The sequence below is a fragment of the Centropristis striata genome, chromosome 18 (genome assembly GCF_030273125.1).
Source record: "Centropristis striata isolate RG_2023a ecotype Rhode Island chromosome 18, C.striata_1.0, whole genome shotgun sequence".
NCBI lineage: Eukaryota > Metazoa > Chordata > Actinopteri > Perciformes > Serranidae > Centropristis > Centropristis striata.
In genome coordinates this window covers 4,434,920-4,455,877 of record NC_081534.1, presented here as the reverse complement: position 1 = coordinate 4,455,877, position 20,958 = coordinate 4,434,920, and the positions used below count along the sequence as shown (strand labels likewise).

At 38.5% G+C, this 20,958-nt stretch overlaps 1 protein-coding gene across 1 annotated transcript in view; it reads right to left on the bottom strand.

Moving 5' to 3' along the window:
- Positions 1 to 20,958, bottom strand: part of LOC131991671 (MAM domain-containing glycosylphosphatidylinositol anchor protein 2-like) — a 220,790-nt gene that overhangs the window by 28,262 nt on the left and 171,570 nt on the right. Inside the window, exons 11-12 of the mRNA XM_059357161.1 lie at positions 12,763 to 12,911; positions 3,313 to 3,490 (exon numbers count right to left, since the gene is read on the bottom strand). Of these exons, the coding sequence (XP_059213144.1) occupies positions 3,313 to 3,490; positions 12,763 to 12,911 (327 nt within the window). The remainder of the gene's footprint in view (positions 1 to 3,312; positions 3,491 to 12,762; positions 12,912 to 20,958) is intronic.

Below are 20,958 nucleotides of genomic sequence, written 5' to 3'. Positions count from 1 at the left end.
CTGTTAAATGTACTAAACACCATATCTCTAACAAAAATATACTGTAATATTTAACGGTAAAATCTTTTTAAGTGGTAAATCTAATTTATGCAGCTTTTATAGAGTTTACTTGTCAATTATATGGCAAAACAGTGTTTCTTTTGATGGGAAAACGTATTTATACTGTAAAGAATGGAATAAAATGGCTATCTTAAACGTGAAATCAACAGTGCCAATATCTTTTTACCGTAATTTTAAAAAAAGTTCTACCATATTTATAATGGTAAAGTTCTGGCAACCACAGCTGCTGTTTTTTTTACCGTAAAAACAACAGGTTTTTTATATATCGGACCGACACTGCCTCAGAAATCTGGATCAGATATCAGTGAAAATGGGGTTAATCTATTCATTTCAGTTCTATATTATATACTATATACATTTTTTGCTAGAATATTTATTCTGTACTGGACGTTTTGACCAATGCATTTAACAAGATCACACTTTTTAAAAGACTTTTGTTGAAGTTGCTGGTCCACAATTCATTATTTTCAAAAATAAATTAGAATTCAGTAAATGTAAAGCTATACATATTTATTTTGTAACATTTTGTTTCCAAAGAAATAAAATAGTTAAGGAGTATTCTATTTCTGTGTCTGATTCATCAAACTCAAAAGTTTCAGCATGTTGTGAGGAAAATTATACAATAATATTTTATACACAGTTGAGTGGCAGCTTGCAAATGTGGAAATAGATGCATTTTTGTTGCATATCTTAGTCTGGCAACAAAACCTCAGACAAGCCCTTGTCCTTGAAGAAAAAGTTTTAAATGCCAGCTGTGTTATTCCAAAAGAGATCGGGATACTGTGAAATGAGGTTTTTGATCACTGCCTGCTATCTGCACAGGTGTGTCTTTGTCTAAGTGTCAAAATATCAAGTCAGAGAGATTAAAAAAGAGCAGCAGAAGTTTCTTGCTTTTAGAAAGACAAACAGTGTGTCCCCAGTCCCATACGACATGCTAACTTTGAGCAAAAAATACTTAGTCTTAGTACACAGTTTTTGCTGTTACATACTAATCCCTTTTCTTTGTGCATTGCATTGTGGGAGAGTAGTGTACATCCACAGCAAGTCTAAGATATTTTTTGTACTAAAAAGAGCACTATTGCTGAGACTTTATCAGCCTAAACATATAAAGTACTAAATATTTCTGCTGAGATTTGGGCTGTTTTTACACTTGTCTTTGGGTTGAATCTAACCCAGGAGTGTTAATTCCTTGGTGCGGAGCATTTGGGCCGGTGTGAACATAAGAAGTAACAGTCTGGTCGGGGTTCAGGACTTAGTCCAACATTGTTTCCTGCTGCAGCTCTATCTACAGCCTTGGCTTCCTGTGCTGAGGTTTTATCAAAGTATATTTAACTATGTATGTGTTTAATAAATGCACATGACTTCTCCTAGCAGAAACCTCATCCATGGTGTCTCCAAGCATCCAAGCAGAATTGGATCTTCTTGAAAAATATTCCGTTAATTCATATGTTAAGGAAAAGACTAAACGGAAATTGAACATATACCGATTAATCACAACTGCATATACCATAATTAAAAATTCACACAATATTTTCAGATCACCATAAACTTGTATAGAGGCGCCCCACAGGCTCCTGCTCCCCAGTGAGGGTGAAAAGGAAGCAATAATGTGGATGATGCTGACAGTATTTCACAGTCAGTCAGGACGTCTAGCGGGACACGTTCTTTGAGCAGAGTGGATTCTGCTCAGACCTGCATGAGGCTGCTACAGTGGCTCTATGCTGTGCGTGGGAGAACAGAGCAGCCCTAGAGTGATAATTAGTCCAGTCTCTTGTTGGGCAGCCGATTCGCACATCAGCATTGGCTGTCTTCTTCTTCTTCTTCTTTTTTTTTTTAACTTTGTTCCTCTGTATATCCCCCCCCCCTCAGTCCCAACTTGGCTGCTTCCGTCTCTCTCTTTATCTTAATTAGCCTCAATTCTCTTGACTTCACTTTGATTGGATTCAATTTGATCGGATTCAGCTGAATTCGATTCAAGGTTTAGCAGGGACCACACAATATCACAAACTACTACAAAAATAACAGCAGAGAAAGTTTCCCTTCTCTCTTCCCCTCTTTCCCAATTCTCTTTTCACCAGCCATGATGAGCTGCAGTGAAACTGAATAATTCACAACTGCTGCAGCAGCAGCAGCACAACTCAGGAAGACCGGAGAAGTAGTCAGTGATAGACAGAAAACAGTCAGCCAGTTTGTTTCTAAAAATGCACATCTCAAGTACCTGTGCATCTGTTTCAACAGCGCTGCTGGGCCGACTGTGGATACTAATGTAGTGTTTGTGTTTCAGCCAGCGTGTCATCAACGGGCCATAGTGGCTACTAGACTGGCCTGCCATACAGTACACTTCATCTTGATGATGTAATGCTGGCTGCTATTTTATCGCTACAGTCCTGATTCAAAACTTACATCGACCAAATTGAACATGTTATTATCTTGTTTGGTTCTAGGGGTTATGTGGGGCTGTGTAATGCCAGGGACCTTCCAAAATATTTTCAAAAAAAGAAAAGAAAAGAAAAGAAAAGCCACTTGTTGTGTGAGAAACATCCCAAGAGACAAACGCTATCCTCTGGCAAAATAATGAAAAGGAATGACATAGAAAAAACAAAACTATGACTCATCTTTGACCAGCTCTGTTCAGTCTTGTGACCCGAACTACACGTTTAAATCATCTGATGCTTTGATGTCATGATGATCTATCCGTACACAGCAACCGCTTTTGCCCAAGTCCAGAATAGACCTGACTCAGGCAATAAAGGTCACAAGGACGAGATGATTAGTCAGTTGATGTGCATTTACTCAAAGTGGCAAAGAAGCAAAGCAAGCTGATTCCAAGCTGTCTTCTGATGACTGGATGTGTTAGATGTGATTCAAATCATTTTAATGAGCTCACTTTTTGCTGGTCCTTCCTCAAACATATCATACATAATATATAATCCTCAGAATGATGGGTGATACCAGAGTGAACTTTCCATTTCCATCAGTGTTGATGAACATGTGTCATTATGCGGCAGCACAAACTGAAGCTGGAGATAATTTAAGAGTATTTCTGTGGTAGCTGAAGGATAACATTACCAGCTGTAGCTGTAATCCTTCCACCTGTGCCACCACATGTGTAGGCAGAAGACTAAAGTGAATTCAGCTCTCCTGCGTCTCCCCTACTATGTTTTTCTCTCTATTTTCATTGAAAACATTGAAATACAGCAGGGAGAGCAGCCCGATTACTGTCCTACAAAAAGGATATTAAACAGAACTCACCGCTGTACGTGACAATCCGGATGGTGGAGTCACCCTCTCCAAAACGTGTGATGGGAGTCAGGCGCACTTCGTAGGATTCAGGTTTGATGAGCTCAGTCAGGTTGTGTGTCATGAGCTCTCCTTTGTTGATTGTTCCATCCACAGGGATCTCCTGTTCCCACCAGCGCTGCAGTCCCATCTGAATTGGAAGAGAAACCATAAGATTATTAAACATCACTACACACAAGTTCAGTACCCAGCAGCAACCTCCAGGTCAAAAGTGAAACCAATGTGGAATTGCCTTAATACCACGTTTTTTCTAATGGCTAGGGGCGACTTTACTGGTTGCAAAAAGAAGTCAGATTCCACAGAAGTCTATGAGAAAACTTTGACTTAGACCCTTTCACAGTGTACTTCCAGTTCATGAAAGTTAATTGTTACATTTTGGTTGTCTAAAAATTTTTTGTTTAACATTCTGTTGTGCTAAAAGACACTCTAAGGAGTCTGTTAAGTTTTGCACCTTGCTAACTAGCTAGCGCTAGTCAATAACTTAGCTCCACCTTCTTGTTGAAATATGGTCACTTCAACATCCAAAAAACAAAGATGGCCACGACTTGAATGCCAGACTTGAAAACAGTTTTCCACAAACCAATGGGTGACATCACTGTAGCTACATCCACTTCTGGTCTATGTTGTTTATCTGTACGCAAAAAAGACATTTCCATACATAATTGACTTACAAAAAGCATTTGCAAAGTCAATCCCAGTCTTCTACTTAAGAAGCTGTCAGCAATGGCTTTGTATGGATCATATTGAAATGTTCTGATTCATATTTTACCCAGAGGTTTCAAAACACGAAGGTTTAACGTTACCCTATAACCTGTAAGTCAACCAATAAAATGTGGAGAGCCACAGGGTAGTGTTTTGGTCCCCCTACTGTTTTTTTAATATGTTAATGGTTTATTGGTTTCAAGGATGAGAACACAGAAGTGAGGAAAATTATTAAATTAGCAATAAATGATCTATCTAAATTTGAGCAGTATTGTCCCATTTTAATCTTCCAAACTCCCTCTTTAGCCTCTTTCACACATAGTTCCTGCTAGATTACTGGGATCTCCTTTTGGGCACTGATGGTGATTTTCACTATTTGCACTATATCAGTAAAATTTCAGTGTTGTGCCTTTTCACACTTCATGTCATGGAAATGCTGGAATAGATGGGTCAAGGGACAGTCCAGCAGATGGCAGTTATGCAACACTTATGGATGCCAATTGCCATAAAACATAGAGGAAGAAGATTGGGCAAGACTGGCATAAGACACCATTATTTTTGGAAACTTGGCAGGGAGGGAGGAGCTGTTTTGTCTGGTGCCAATGTTTTTGTATTTAATATTCAACAAGTTTGCAAGATAAGTAAAGTTGTTTGCAATCTACTTGAATCAGAAATACACAGACTAAAATACATAATCAGGAGAATCTTGTGATTGGTTTGCTTGCTCGCATGAAAGCGTGTTTTGTTAGACAGATGAAACCCTATTCCTTTTTGTCCCTGCAATGTTACTGCTTTCATTCACAACACAGCAACTAGACATTTCCCCTAAAAGATGGGAGAGATGGGAAATTAGGAGTACAGGTTTCCTTGATATCATGAACCCAGGGAAAGAATATTTCTGAACATTTTAGGAACTATATGTAAAAGTTTTTTTTATTCTTATTTTTTAAACAACAGCAGGTTTTTGGCTACAAAGCTAATTTAATTGATGGAGGAAGTCTAATGCCGCTGGCTAATTCTCTTGTTTTGAGTTGCTTTGATTAGTCACTCTGGTCATGGTTCGAAGGTCTGGGATCGCCAAAAGTTAATTACAGATCTCTCAGCAAAAGTTCGTCATTGTTGGGTTTGGACCCAAGGGCACATGTTGGCAAACAGCACTTCCAGCAGCTAGGGTAGTCACCCTTGAAGGATAAAGTTGTACGACTGCAACTCAGTGAGGTACATAAAATTTATGAGCATCTCAATGACTACCTTTGTAGAGTTAGGGGAACTCATTCCTACCAGATTAGAGCTCACAGAGGTTTAATACCAACATGGGTGTCTGCTACTTTAGCTCCTGTGTTGGCAGTGGTTCTTTGCAGATAAAAAAAAATACATTTTAAAGGGGATATAATCAATATATTTCTATAAATTAAACTACATACAAAATATGAGACTATAAATTATGTATCAGAATACAAACGGCTTACTTCTAAGAGTTTGCTGCTGGGAACATACTGCGTACATGACCACAGCAAATATATATTCCCCTCACCATCACTGTGGAATGTTCCCTCTCATCTGCCAATTAACCTTGTCTATAGGCATTTGTATGATCCGCCAACATTAAATGCTACACAACAAAAGCATTTTTTTCTCTGTAAGCTGTTGACAGCTAGCTGCTCATTAGCCACATTTACTTTCAAAGCAGCTCACAGCTTCTGAATTCAAAGAATGCTATTAACAGGCAGCAGAAATATTCTTATATTTGCAGAGAGAATAATCCCGATTCATTTTTCCATTACAGATATGCCTCAGTCTGCATTTACAGGCATTTGCCAGTACAGTAAAGACAACCACCTTTTCTGTACACAACTGCCTCATCTTTGAACGTTTCTCTTTAATCATGTTCTACATTGTTTTTATACGAGGACCTTGAACTGACTGAATTTTGTATCTTTTCACAATGCAGAGCCCCAGAGCCAACCTGTCTAGGTGACTAAGCTCAGGTATCACACAAAAAATTAGCTTGTGCTTTTCATGTCTTGTGATACAATTCAGCCCCTCAGACATCCAAAGAAACAAAACGAGGGTTTGTTGCTGCATTTGCTGGGGGCAAAGAGGAGAGAAGTAGGGTACATTTTATCCTTGAGAATCAGTTTAAGGGGAAGAGCTGCACAAAGACAAGTTACAGCTTCTGCATCACAATTAGTGACTTTACATGCCCTTCTCAGTCAAAGGAAAAGACGAAGTGTGTTACTAGCAGAGAGAGACAGAGATAGAGTGAATGAAGGTGTGATAGCAGAGGAGCAGTCTGTGTGTGTGTGTGTGTGTGAGAACAATACCAATTAAGTAATTACTTATAGCCTGGATGATCCACAATTATGGGGTGCAAGTTTTCACCACCATTAGTTTGCAGGTAAATAGAGTGTTTTGTCTGCCATTGGTAATTGCAGATGGAGCACTTGTCCCTACCAATCCTTTGGAAATTTTAGTACAAAAGGCATGGCAGCTACTTGCAATGAATTACACAGTGTTGGCCTGTACATCTGTGTGTGTTTCAACACTCTGAATAGGGGTTGTATCATTTCAAGCACTTTTGATACTGAAATCTAAGAGCTAGAACAACCTTTCGATACAAATGCGGACAAAGAAGTCTGCTGTTACCAAACTGAGGAACACATTAATTAAAAATGACACATCATGCTGTTTTGTTCATATTTAGCAGTCTGGGTACAGTCAGGGGCTACTTTTCTGTGTCTGCAGTGATAGACAGTGGGAAGATGTATATATATTTAGTTTTTTACACATGAAAAACTACATCATGCATTATAGGTTAGCAGTGGTGCAAAGCCATATGTGTAAACGTATGTGATAGGCATTAAAAACAACTATTCCTCATCTATCAATCTGTGCCTAGAAACAGTTTTGCACATAGAAACCAGTGTGCAGAACCTTTCCTAAATAATGTCTTTTTAGCAAGCAGTAAGGCCAAACATTTTTTATTCAGTTGTTATTCTTTCTTTGACCATTTTACCAAGCTGAAAAGTTTGTGTGTTCCCTGAAGGTGCGGATACAAAGGAAAGGTAGGTAGGCATAGGAGCATAAAATGGCTGCAGCATTCTATGAATGCAACAACCATATCGTCATTAAAAAAATATATTAATACAGTTTATTAAAGGGGCATATGCTGATTTTCCAGTTCATACTGGTATTAGGGCTCACTTCACTTAGCGACCTCCGTTTGTTTACAACAAGCACTGTACACTCTGTGCACAGTTAGCCAAGCCGGTTTGTTACTGATCAGCGGCGGGCACTACATGTACAGTTAGCATACTGGTTTGTTTACAATAAGCGGTGGACGCTGTGCACAGTTAGCGATGGCTACCACAGTTGTTGTGCATCTGCTGATTCGATTACTGTCGGACCAAGTGGAAGGTGTGTGTTAGACGTCACGCACAACGTCAAATATCAACTTGATGTCCCTTTCATAGTGGTCCCGCTTCCAACAGTCCCACCAATTTTACGCCTCTGTGACTACCTCTGGAGGTGGAAAATTGGTGGGATCACTTGATCCCAGCATCCCGCTTCGGGTGCATTCATAGTGGAGGCAAGACGCTACAGAGCCATAACGGTCTCGGCATGAAACGGCACTATGAAAGGGGCTTCTGTGTTTCTGCATCTTCATTGCAGCCTGGGAATTATCATAATGAAGTACTGTTTGATTGGAACTTATTCACAGTATGTTCATTGATCAATTAATGTTCCCAGTCTGTCTGTGAGCTCCACGCTCCTGCTGTCTGTCTGCAGCAGCTGACAGGACAATCGCTGGCTGAGCTGCCTTCAGCAGGCCAACTGACAGCAGAAATTGTTGATTTACTTAATAGTTTTGATCTCGGCTTCACGGAGGGAAATCAACAATGCATACACTGAGTGATTTTAGTTTTTCCACCCACTGTTGCAGAGTTCATCAATGGACATAGATTTCAGGTTCAAAACACATATATAGCGGGATATTTGTGTGATTTAAAAAGCTGAATATGCAAAACAAGCTTCACTAAACACAACAAAAAAAGACGTGAAAAACGTGGGGGTCTCAGTGAGACACAGTTCAAGTGGGAATTGACACATTGATTAGAATGGAATCCTATTTGATCCGTGAGACGCGCGTTAAAACACAGCAGAGGCTGAGGGGGTGGTCCTGATAATCGGATGGTCATCCATTGTGTGGAAGCATTTCGGGTTCAAGGCAAGCCACACAAAAGAAAGAACAGGTCATATGCAAAGAGTGCTGTATTATTGTTTTATTTATTTGTATTTATTATTTAAGAAGATGCACTGATTTTGGGTGAATTAGACCAATGTAAGTTTGATGCACGTTAGCAGGAATGTAGCACAATATGGATGTGAAAACAATTATATGACAATAAAAATGTGTTTTTGGTAAATCATTTTGGCCATAATGGTGCAGCCCTACTACTTACACATATATAGTTTAGCTGTGACAACCCAATGGAAGTATTAACAGCTCGTTTATGGGGACAGTTTCTATTACAGGCTGTCTGCATTTCTCTGTGGATTGAGGATTTTGATACTTTCACAATATTTTTACAGCCCCTAGACCTGCACATTATGAGACCTTTTAATCAAACACTGTTGGACCTTTGGGTGTCACGCCATAACAGCATCCTTCCTGACCGAGGTTACTGCTCTTTTGAAAATCAGCCACAAAACACATTAAATCTCACCCACGTGCATTTCATTGCATTTGTATTGCTGTCTATTTGCTTTACATTTCTTTTGACTTTTTGATCTGAAGCCAAAAAGCTCTCCAATCTCACATATTACCAAATTCTAATGCTTTCTAAATGTGAACCCTTTCAACATCCGAAAATCTAGTTAAGTCCCACTTATAGAGGCAGCGTTAGATCAGGCAGAGCACTGAAGTTGCGCTTGCATTAGCTGATTGGTATCAGCTGCATCAGTCATGTTCCACAATCACCGGCTCATTCATTAGCTGCTTGGCTACCAGCTGACTAGAAACATCCAATTATATATGTATGTGTATAATGTGGCCATTATAACCTTGTACTTTTCACTTTCAGTGTGCTGATATGCTACCTCCACCACCCAATCTCCTTCCTTATGAGTTACATTGTTGATTTAATTCAGATTTATGTTCTTCTATATAATCTCAGAGCAGATTCTCCCTTAAAGAGCATGCTTTATCCAAATATAACTGTATAACCTTTTTTTCCTGTGAGTTGAAGTGTCAGTTACTTATCAGTTTATATGAAATAAAGATGCAGATTTTTGATTTGCTTTTACACGGTCGCCCATAAAGTTGGAATAATTTTCAGACACAATCCTGTGTTAATTGTGGTTTCATTTTCATTATGAAATGTTTGGAAGAGATTGATTAATAAAGTTTTGAGAAGATATACAATTCTGTCAAGAATAAATGTTAAAAAAAAAACATGAATATGAGGCTGATATGAAAGAGCCCTGTGGGTCTACATTTGCATTGTTACTTTACAAAATTAATTAAATGTCCTTATTACTTTTGTTTAATAGAAAGCAACTGTATAGGTTTATGCAAGAAAATACACATTTCATTTGAAATGGATTTGATGCCAGGTTGTGATGGGAGCAGCCTGTCAATTTACTCTGAGAATGAGAATAGCTTGGGGTTTGTATCTTACCTCATTATCGTTCCCATATTCCCACAGCACATTTGTTGCTGTTGCTTTGTTTAGGTGGTTGTGTAGTGCTGCGAGCATAAATAAAAGTATCAAGATGTATATGCGTGTCGCTGTATATCGGTTTTGGAGGTCTGTGTCTGATTTAAAAACATTTAATTGGTAAAAATGCCTAATAGGGGACAGGTGGGTGTCTGTGTGTGTGTGTGTGTCTGTGTGTGTGTGTGTGTGTGTGTGTGTGTGTCCCAAAGCAGGCAGATGGAGGCCTTAAATGCCAATCTTGGCACACACTGACAGAAACTCCAAACAACAACAACAAATGGAAGCAAACAGTTAACTTTTTTCTATATAAAAAAGGAATTGTATTTAAATGTGCAAACCAAATCAAGCTTGAGATGTTGACTGTGAAAAACATTAAACTTTTCAGACGTTTTGTATCATACACATGCTTACTGGGTTATGGATTTTGCACCTTTGTTTTGATTCCTATTAATGTTCACCAAATCCCAGCGTCTGCGCTCAATTAAGGTTTCTGTTTACATCCCATTACCTTTCATTCTCCAGATTTTCCCCACAGAGGCAGAGTGCCATATTGATTTAATTTCATTTGATTGCGGCAGCAGTTCACAGGGGTTTAAGGCAACTTTAAAAAACAGCAGGATTGATCAAAGCGATAGCAGGAGACAAAAAACTCAGGAATAATCAGTGACGGTGTATTGTTAGACGAGGGCTCATCTACTGTAGATTGCCAGCATGTAAAAACGTATGGCTCCTATTGATCTGCCTGCACACCCTGGCTTGACGGATCAATTGGAGAAGGCGAAAGAGGAGGAGGAGGAGGAGGAAGATGAGAAGGTGTAGGATGAAAAAGTTCTCTTATAGAGGTTGGAGATGGGCAGTCAGGCATCTGGACAGCAGAGGAGGCTTGGAAGTAGCCGGCTGCAGTATCAAAACAAGGCCAGATGTCACACTTTACCATTGTATCTTTGACAGGTGCAGTGATTTGTGTTTTGTGATTCTCGTCCGCGCTATGCCTTTCAGCTAGAGCTTCATTCCCATTTCCCCTTCAGCTAGGCTGTCTCTCACGAGAGCACTGGACGATAACACAAAGCAATCCATTACAGAGGCATAAGGTCTACCAGCTCTAAGCATTAATTCAAAAGAGAAAATGATAATAATTCTCAGGGAATGGCAGGGGAGCTGCTGCTGGATCTATAAATAGATTGAAGTGGGGTAGTCCACGTGCCGAAGCCTTCTTTACTGCACCACTCTTTCACAGTCAGTCCGGGGGTATCGCTCTATTTATTTATTTACAGAGAGAGCCTCTCCTCCTACTCATTTCTCCTTACTTTGCTCTCATTTCCTCTGCCTTGACTTTTTTTGTGCCTCTCTTTGGCTCCAACTCTTCCTCACCAAAAGGCATTTGGAAAAAAAAATCCTATTATCAGTCTAAATCAATACTCAAAGCTGAGTCTTAATCAATCACAGAGGGTACACTGTATAGCAAGTGCCACGAAAAAGTCTGTGAATTCTTCCTCACGGCAAAGAATCTCTTTCATCTAAGACAATGGAAGATTGGTTGTTATGCCTCGGAGGAAGGAAATAATGGTCACAAAATGTACCCTCCTGAGATCTCAAGGCAAGAAGGTGGAAAGAAATTAATTTGCCCAAACACCGATTGTCTGCTAACATAGACTGGGGGTGTGATGCTCTCTTTCTAATAAACAAATGCTGGAAAGGTTGAAATGTTATCTGTTCTAGCCCAGATGCAGACATTATAAAATCTTAAAAAAAAAACCCAAATGTGTGCAGGACTGGCTAAAAAAACAAATGTATATCTATGTATGTATATATATAGTTTTCAGAAAACGCCTGGCAACTGCAAACATGGGCCCCGCAAAGCACAACATCATTTATTACCAAACAGACCAACTGAGATGGTTGACAGGAAAATCATTGCGCTACACAAACATAACTGGTTTAGAATGTGTTTTCAAGCTTCAATTCCTTGAGGGTGTAGTGTGAAACAAACATGAAATTATATTATTCATTGCGAACACAACTGTCAGGCTATGCTCGCTAATTCTGAGCAGAACTGAGATGGATTTAAGAATGCAGCATGTGCTACATTTCTTTGATGTATGCGTTTTTTTTTTAACACGCTCCTAAATGGCAGCTCAGTGCGGCAATGCAAAAGTTATGTGAACCTGAAAATCTGTGGTGTTAATGGAGCTGTTTCAAACTTTATGTATGCTGAAGGTGATGCCACACCTGCTGCTGTAAATAAAAAAAAACTATAAAGACAAAAAGTGCTCCACACTGCCATGGGGGGGAGAGAAAGACAGGAAGGTACACATTGATTGCCAAAGAGAGGAAAATGTAACCATGCCATCCATCAATGCTAGCAGCCTGTCATCTGTGGAGTTTACTTGAGAAGCAGGGAAAACAGGAGCTGTGCTTGCTCTTTCTCTCTGCGGGGTTCCCTTCCACTCCTCTGACTGAGCTTCTGATGGAGAGCAAAAACAGAAGCAATTCGCGGAAACCTCAGAACTCGTTCAAATGTTCGCCCCTGACAGGTTCTTAGTCAATCTGCCCGGCCCACAGAGGCTCATTCACATCCTCAAAAAAACACAGAATAAGACAGTCAATGAATCGACGCGTTAAGATTTGGCGCTGTCAAATGGAATACAACAAGCAGGCTGTGCACATTTGTATCACATGCTTAAATTGGCAATAAGAAAGGTTTTTAGTGCCCCGTGGCACAAAATTAATCTAATTTATCTGAGGGTTGAAAAGAGGCTGACCGATAACAATGACTCAGCAATTATTGTATCATGAGCCAACATTTCTGGCTTTAAAAACTCATATTCTGGCTGTAACAAAAGCTCACTGAGAGCAGAGTTCTGTGAGATTGGATGACACTTTTCACTGCAATATGCATTTGAGAAATGAACACATAGGTTAAACAGAGAAAAAGAGAGGAGGGTGAATGCCGAGATAGAGATAAATTAAGTCATCATACCTGTCTGATGCCAAGTCTGTAGGCGACAATGCGGTCCACAGCGTTGGGGTTCATCTGGGTCCACTGGAGCTTGAAGCCGTAGACTCTGGGTCTGTTCTGCCACAGAGGGCTGTAGGTATCATAGTAGAACTCTGGAGGGTAGGCCTTGCCTGGAGAGAGAGGACAATGATGCTTTATGATGAAAAATATAATGTCTACTATTACATAAATACATTTTTGTCATATTTGATAAATTATATCCTGACAAAGACAAATATTCTGTATATTCATTTTGTGACCCCAGTATTCTTGGACCAATAGTAATAAACTACATTTGCTGTTAAAACCATGGATCGTATAAAAATAGTGGGCACAGTCACCAAGTCATCAGCTAATGCTAATGCTAGCTAGCTGGCTTGGTTTGCAAGGGACAATCGTTATTCAATATTAACATCCGACTCCTTAACGTGTCCTTTAAAGTCCAGTCGAATGCAGAACAAGACATTTTTAATCGACAAGTGTTACAATGCACACTGATGAACTGAAAACACACTGTGAAAGGATCAAAGTTCTAAGATGAAAACACGAAGTGCGCTTTGTTGTGGTAGCGAGCTGTCCATCACAAGGTAGCCTCAACCTTAAGCATGCACTGCCTTATCATTGTTTTTACTCTAAATAAAAAATGAACATCATGCTGTGTTAAAGAAGAATAGAAACTAGTGATAGAGAACATTAACTCGTGATGAGAATGTTTACTAAGGTAATAAATCAAATGAGAAGTAGGGTGATATTCCTATTGACTTCCATACAAATAGACTTCTCTTTGCAACCAGTGGAGTCGCCTCCTGCTGGCCATTAGAAATAATGCAGGTTCAAGGCACTTCCATATTCTGCATTGATGAGCAAATGGACACATGGCAAAACGTATTGTTTTTATTTTGAAAGATGTGATAAAAATGTAATAAAAGATTATTTAGTGAAATAGATAAGAATTCTAAATTGCTAAGTTATAATTTTTATTATTGGTATTATAAGATCTCTCTTATATTATCTCTCTTTGCTTGCATTGGTATGCACTGCAGGCAAGCTGTGCCCTCCTGCAGTTTATTTTGCACACTATGCAGGCTCTCTTTTAGTGTGAATGTAAACTTGTAAATGTTTCATTTGTTAACATAGCAACGCTTCTTTAAAGCCAAAAAGAACAGTGAATTACCATGACAAAGATGTACAGTATCTCTTATCTTTACTGTGTTCTGTTTGGTCTATTTTTACCCATTCTATATGATATTCCTTGTTGCTGCTATGACCCAATTTTCCCTGAAGGATCATTAAAGTTTTATCTTATGTTACGTGACATGGAGCGCTTTTATGACATTGAATCACAGCGTGCAGCAGATTGTATTGTGTCTCATGAATGTAACTACATCCTGAGGTTTCTTTCCCATGCAATGGCAGGCTCTACCTGAATGCTTCACACTAAAATTACCTCCTCAGTAAAAATCATTTCATAAAGATGGATCCAGACTACCACAGAGATCCTCACAAAGCTTTTCTTTCAATAACACGGTTTGCTTTGTTGGAATCTTTGAGGATTTATTTTTTCGACAGCGATCGTGGCATGGACTGAATACATCTTTTAAGATTTTCAGCTTTCCAGTCACAGCCTGCGAGCTGATTCTTGACAGCTGAAGTAGGAGCTGGCAGAACATTGTATTTTAATCAAGATCTAGGAACAAGCTTACAGGATGACCTTCCAGGCAAAGAATAGTAATTCACCTCAATGACATGTTGTTGTGTCTGCCCCTCTGTTATTTGGGCTTGTTTAGTGAAGGATAACAATACCCACTGCAGATGATTTTTAATCGCCATGGAGAACACAGTGGAGTGGCCATTGTTAGCTCAAACAAAAGCAGGACTGGGATTTGATGTTCCCGCGTGGAGATGCAGCAAGTAGTTGATGTATGTCAGGCAACTGCATAAAGCTGTCAAGTTAGTTTATGTCATTGATGAATAAAAACGTCATTATTTTCCTAAACACTTTTAGAGGTCTCCTGGGTCTGTCCCTGCGGCCTGCTTAGTGTGAACGGATCCTTGAACCATTTAGTTTCCTCTGATTTGAGTCTTTCTATGACGCCCAGGGGAGGAAATAAACTGCGACTTGGGAGTTTGTAAAGGTCAGAAGTTCAAAGAGTTATCCGTCTTGTTTCAGTTTCCTGGTTACAGTAATACACTCGCTGGTGGCACTTAATCTTCAGTTGGAACTGAATATTGTATAAAAAAAATAATAAAAAAAGATGTTTTCCAGAGGCATTATTCAAATGAGGAGAAACAAGGATAGGCCTTTTCAAATCAGCATTTAAAATGTGACATTTTGAAGGGAAATCAATTAATTTCAGTGGAGTCACTGCAATAAGTGGATTTGCTTGTGGGGGAGAAATAAATCCCAAACATATTTTTCATGTTTAGTTCAGATTTGGTGAACTCTGAACTGAAGTTGGGAAAATGGAGGAATCATATCTTATTGTCGTAATAATTGATAATCTGTTATATTATACATTATTTTTCATTTCTATCTGAATATTCAACAGTAATAATACTGGAAAAAATATTGTCTTTAAGATTTTTTTCTCTTTTGTTAGACCTATTTATTCATTGCATTCACTGTCTTGTTATAAAAGACGTATATTCAAAAAACATATTCAAGTTTCTGTGAAACCAAAACGCATTAATGAAAAGGAAAAGAAAGGAACTGTACTAAAGATCTGTACCACGTTTGGTGTCATTTATGGTCATGCTTGTTCAAGACACAGAGAGTGAGGGCAATGGCAAACCTCAAGTCTTGTTACACTTTTAAAAACTCCACATAGACGACACTTTCTGCAATTTATTGTAATACATTGTTATATGTCGCAAGAACACTTTGAGATCAAAAAATACACCTGCAATTACTACTTATCACCATAGACTTTGATGAAAGGAGGTTCAAGATTGTACCCTGTACAACAGGGATGGGCAACTTAAATGCTGGAGGGGCCACAATTTTTCATCAACACTACCACAGGGCCACATATAGGACCGTGCACTTAACCTGATATGATGAAACTGCAATTTTAAATATGTTTACAGTGCAGTAACGTAACATATTTCAAATGCATGTATAACAGTATAAATAGGAATACAAAAGGTTTGAAGCAAATAAAAAAATAATCACTTACTGTGATTTTTTTTTTCAGTTTAAGAACAGCAAGACATTTTTGCAAGAAGTAATTTTGTGCATTTTTACACTGCACTTTTAAGATTTCATGCTCAAATGCATGCAGTTGTATTGAGGGCCACTTCAAGTGAGGGTGCGGGCCGTATGCGGCCCCCGGGCCTCCAGTTGCCCATCCCTGCTGTACAACATTGAACCCACTCTCAGACTTTGGCTGTGTAGCCAATGCCTGATACAATGTTTATTACAATGAAAATGAGCACTGTAGTAAATCCAACATACAGCACCCTGCTGCCATAAAAAGCTCACTAATGCACCAAACGTGTATTCATCCACAGTTAAATATATTTCCCTATGAATGCACAATGTACCCGTTTGTGTAGCATCAAAAATAAAACTGCAGTGCAGCTGTTTTAGGAAATTACCATAGGAAATTAGGACTTGAAATATATTTAAAGTATAGTGATCTGTGTCTTCAATGGGACAGAATAAGCTGACAATGAGACAAATATAAAATAATGCCTGCCCTATATCTTAAAGCAGAATTCATATGCCATTAGAAGACAATCAGTGCTAGCAGAATCCGACTGAGTGTTCACTCAGCTGTATAATCATGCAGTATTAGCTGGAACTGCTGTGAAAGGCTAAAAGTGTGCATTGTCTTAAGATGGAATCTATACCACGATAAAGAAAATAATATGGGGCAAACACTGCTGAATAGTTAAGCAGACAGAAGGAAACATAATCCCTAACAGACTGGCAGATTTCACAACTCCTTTGATTGCATTGAACCCAATTTAAGCTGTAGAAACTGCGCTTCAGATGTAATCATCCAAGTAGAAACAAATCAAAAGCAGCGAGGTGCTTTTGTAAAAGGAAAAAAAACAAGATTATTAGTTTGATTCGGCCTCTGACTGGTTTGATCAATTCTCATAATGGTCCATGATAATAAGTCAAAATTAACAAACAGGGCATCTGCATTTTAGAAAATAATTCAGGTTAATGATGCTCTGGACTGCCTGCTGCAGATTACTTGGCCTTTACATGGATAAAGCTATTTAAAATACAATATTCTAATCTGAGGGAGTGGAACACTCATTAATCAGCCTGATATAATCATTCAGAGAGAAAGTAAGACTGCTGTAATTTATTTTTTTAAATGATTTGTATTTTTATGTTGTGATAAGAAGGTTATGATGTTGAAGGTATCACATTCTTAATCTTTTTGTAACTGAAGACGCTATAAAACAAACTGCCTCTTTGTCTGGCTGAAATGCAATGAGAAAAACATATTTTCCAACAAAGAAAAACAAGGATAATTGTTGTCTGCACTTCACTTGGCAGTGTTTGGCTGTATGGAGGCAGCTGTGTTTACAGCACACTGTACAGTGAACGTTACATAAGGGAGCCTGGCAGATACTGTGGGCATTGTTCGTGCAGTTAACACTGTATAATACGGATGATAAAGAAATGAACAGGCTGTGCTTTGCAGCAGAGCAAAGGGCGCCAAAGGTTAATTAACCTGACTTATATCATCGTATGTTTCCATAATATGTCTTTAAAGACTCCCACGCAGGCTCTGCTTCAGAAACACATGTCTGAAAGGACTGCACACACACACACACACACACACACACACAGCTGAAGCTGTGTTCTAATCTATTACATCAACTCTCTGGTTGTTTTTTTGGTGACACTTTATAATAACCAGTAATAAACAGAAACTTGATTAAACTGTATTTCTAATTATATACAGTCAAACAACGAAATTACCATTTATGTCATCATCTGTTTGTTGTTTCACACATATATTGTTAAAATTAATTTTAAACCATTAAGAAATCATCTATTTTTCAATTACAAAGATAGCTGGGCCAGATATTTATATGATTTGTATGAGATTGGTTTGTTAACTGTCCTAAACATTATTTGGATGGCTATTATAAAGTTTCAACAGATGATAATCATATCTTGTCAAATAGTTAATAAATATGTTTAAATAGAGAGTATAGTTTTGACTCTGTTACTTGATGCTTTATATACAATTGATCAGTAATTAATTAAGGAATCTAACCATTAGTTGAAACTTATATATTAACCATCCAAATAATATTTATTGAAAGTTCACAAACCAACACTTTACAGCTATCTATATTATTTTTATTGACTACAAAACTGAAATTGTAATCAAATTGAAATTTAAGGAAATAAGCTTTTATTTTCTTGTGACCTGGTTAATTATCTGGTTATCTTGGGATGAGAAAACTCGTTCTCTGAGCGAAGGACATAATTAACTCGTGAGAGATAATGGCATTTAAAAAAAACAAGTGCAAGCATTGCTGCACTCAGCTTTTGTGGTTAACAATAAAATACCTATTAAGTTTAATTAACTAATCATTTAGCATTTCTTAACAATTATTATTATAGACAGAAATCTTCTGACGGTACATTTTTGAGAGCATAGAAGCAGAGACATTGAAACCAAGTAAGTTGTTGTCTCTTACTTATACAGATATAATACCTCACTCCTAGTAATACATTATGTGTGGTGAAGCATAATACCTAACCCACTTACAGTGCTTGAAACAGATAACCCTGGGTAGGAGACATGAAACATAAAGTACAGAAGGTTTAATTGATTTTCAAAAAATCCTGTTTATAACAGCAGAACCAATGCAATGATTCATAACAGCTCAGTAAAAAAAACCTTCAGGCAAGAAGTTGACCTTGTTTGCAGACTTCCTTTTTATTTTTTAAGGGTTTATGAACATGCTTTCTTCTTGAGGAAAACACCGCCATATGCTAATCGCTGCTATGTGGTGCTGGGCCGATGTGTGATATAGGGTTTTGTGGCAGAAATGACGCTTACATATGGATGCACAGCTGGCCGAGACAAACCCAACACCGCCGCTTGAATAGCTAACCCACTATAGGGAAAAGACATTCGAGACATTAAGAGAGTCAGTGGTAATTGCCTGGTTGTGTCCTTCTGGGATAGAGATTGAAATCTCTCTGTGGCTTTTTTTTTATTAAGAGAAAAGGCATTGAACTTGTAATGAGTCACTTCCACCCCGACTATTCAGCTCATTCTTCCTCAACTTCCTCCCTCCTCGCCTAATCCACTTGAACAAAAAAGAAAAAAGCCAGAAAGATTTCTAATCGTTGATCATATGAACTGGGATTAAATTTTGTTTGTCTTGACCCACTGTGACTTCTGATTGTATCCATCTTGGTCAGTATAAATGAGAGGCTGCTCTGGGGTGACTCATCCTGTGATATTGTATTGATATAAAAGAAGCAGAACCACAGGAAATAGGTCAGAAAATAAAAAAAGACTGAAAAACAGATACATATATTGGGTCTGTCCTTCAAGCCTGATGGACATTGAGCCTGATCACAGTTATTATTCATATGCTGCCCTTTTTCTCTGACCATGTAACGTCAGTCATTACTACCTACAGGATCCATCAATGTCTCTTTGAGCTCAGCATCATCCAACATTTACTGCAGCGGTGAGGTTCATCTCAGGTGAAAATAGCACAGACTGTAAGGGCAGATAGCCGAGTTACTAAAAACCATGTCTGCAACTCACAAATGTCCACTGGAAACCAACTCTGATATGGTTTATTAATCCCTTAGATAGAAAAATGTGCAGGTTTGAAGGTAAAATCAATTCAGTGTCTTTCTTTTACTTGAAGCTATGAAAAATGATAAAGACCAAAATAACACACAGTAAAAACATCACTAGTACTACTGAAGCTCAAAAAAATGCCAAAAGGCCCATTTAAAACATACCTCAAAGAGCCAAACAAACATCCAACAAATAAATCAAGATGACAAAAACATTTCTCAAAACAGATGATGGATCAAATAGCAATATATCAAAATAGACTGAATGCATAATAGAAATGAGATGAGAGTGGTGCTGTGTCTGAGTTTGTGTACTTCAGTTGCTTTTTTGTGCATAAGTGTGTTCTCAAGTGTGGAGACTAAATGCATTACAATTGGGGTACCAGGATGGTGCACGCATCATGGTCAAAATGTTGAGTGTTGGAACAAGCTGCAATCTCTGAGCCTGAAAAGTGAAGCCAATGCAAAGTTACTTAAATCTACATTCTTTATAATGGACAGCAGGGGGCGGCTGCACTGGTTGCCAAAAGAAGGCAGATTGTATAGAAGTCTATGAGAAAAAGCCCCTACTTCTCACTTGATTTTTTTTTTTTTTTTTTTTACCTCAGTAAACATTTTCCTAATAAGTTTATGGTCTCAAATACTAGTTTCAAGTCTTTTTCAATACAGCAAGATGTTCATTTTGTAAATTATAGTCCCATTTATCGTAAAATAGATGATAAAGCAGAGTATGCTTTAGGGCGACTGACATTTTGGTCTATTAAAATGTCTTATTTAGTGTTCAGACACTAAAATACCATCCATCCATTAACCTTAACAGCTTATCCGAACTGGTGACGCCAGAGGCTGGAGCTGATCCCAGCTGACATTGGGTGAGCGGCGGGGTTCACCCTGGACAGGTCTCCAGACTATCACAGGGCCCACACACACAGACAAACAACCATTCACACTCTCATTCACACCTACGGGTAATTTAGAGTCACCAATTAAACCTAAGCCGCATGTTTTTGGACTGTGGGAGGAAGCGGCTCCAGTCCCCGTGACCCGAGTTTAGATAAGCAGTTAAGGATGATGAATGTGTACCACTATACTGTAGTCAGATATAAGCAATTATTGGGTTAATTTATCAGTGTGATTTGAATAACTGCTGATTTGGTGTGATGTCAGTGGCTAACTATCATCGGCTGATCTCCAGAGCTTTTGTTAAGTGAATAATGGCCATATGCAATTTGCATATGCACAACACTTCCCTCTGTAAATCTCTGCACTACACAAGTAAGCACATAAACACAGTATACCACATGGAAGTGCACTTACAGAAGTATCAGAATTGAGGTGCTGCATGGACGTGTGTGTGTGTGTGTGTGTGTGTTTCA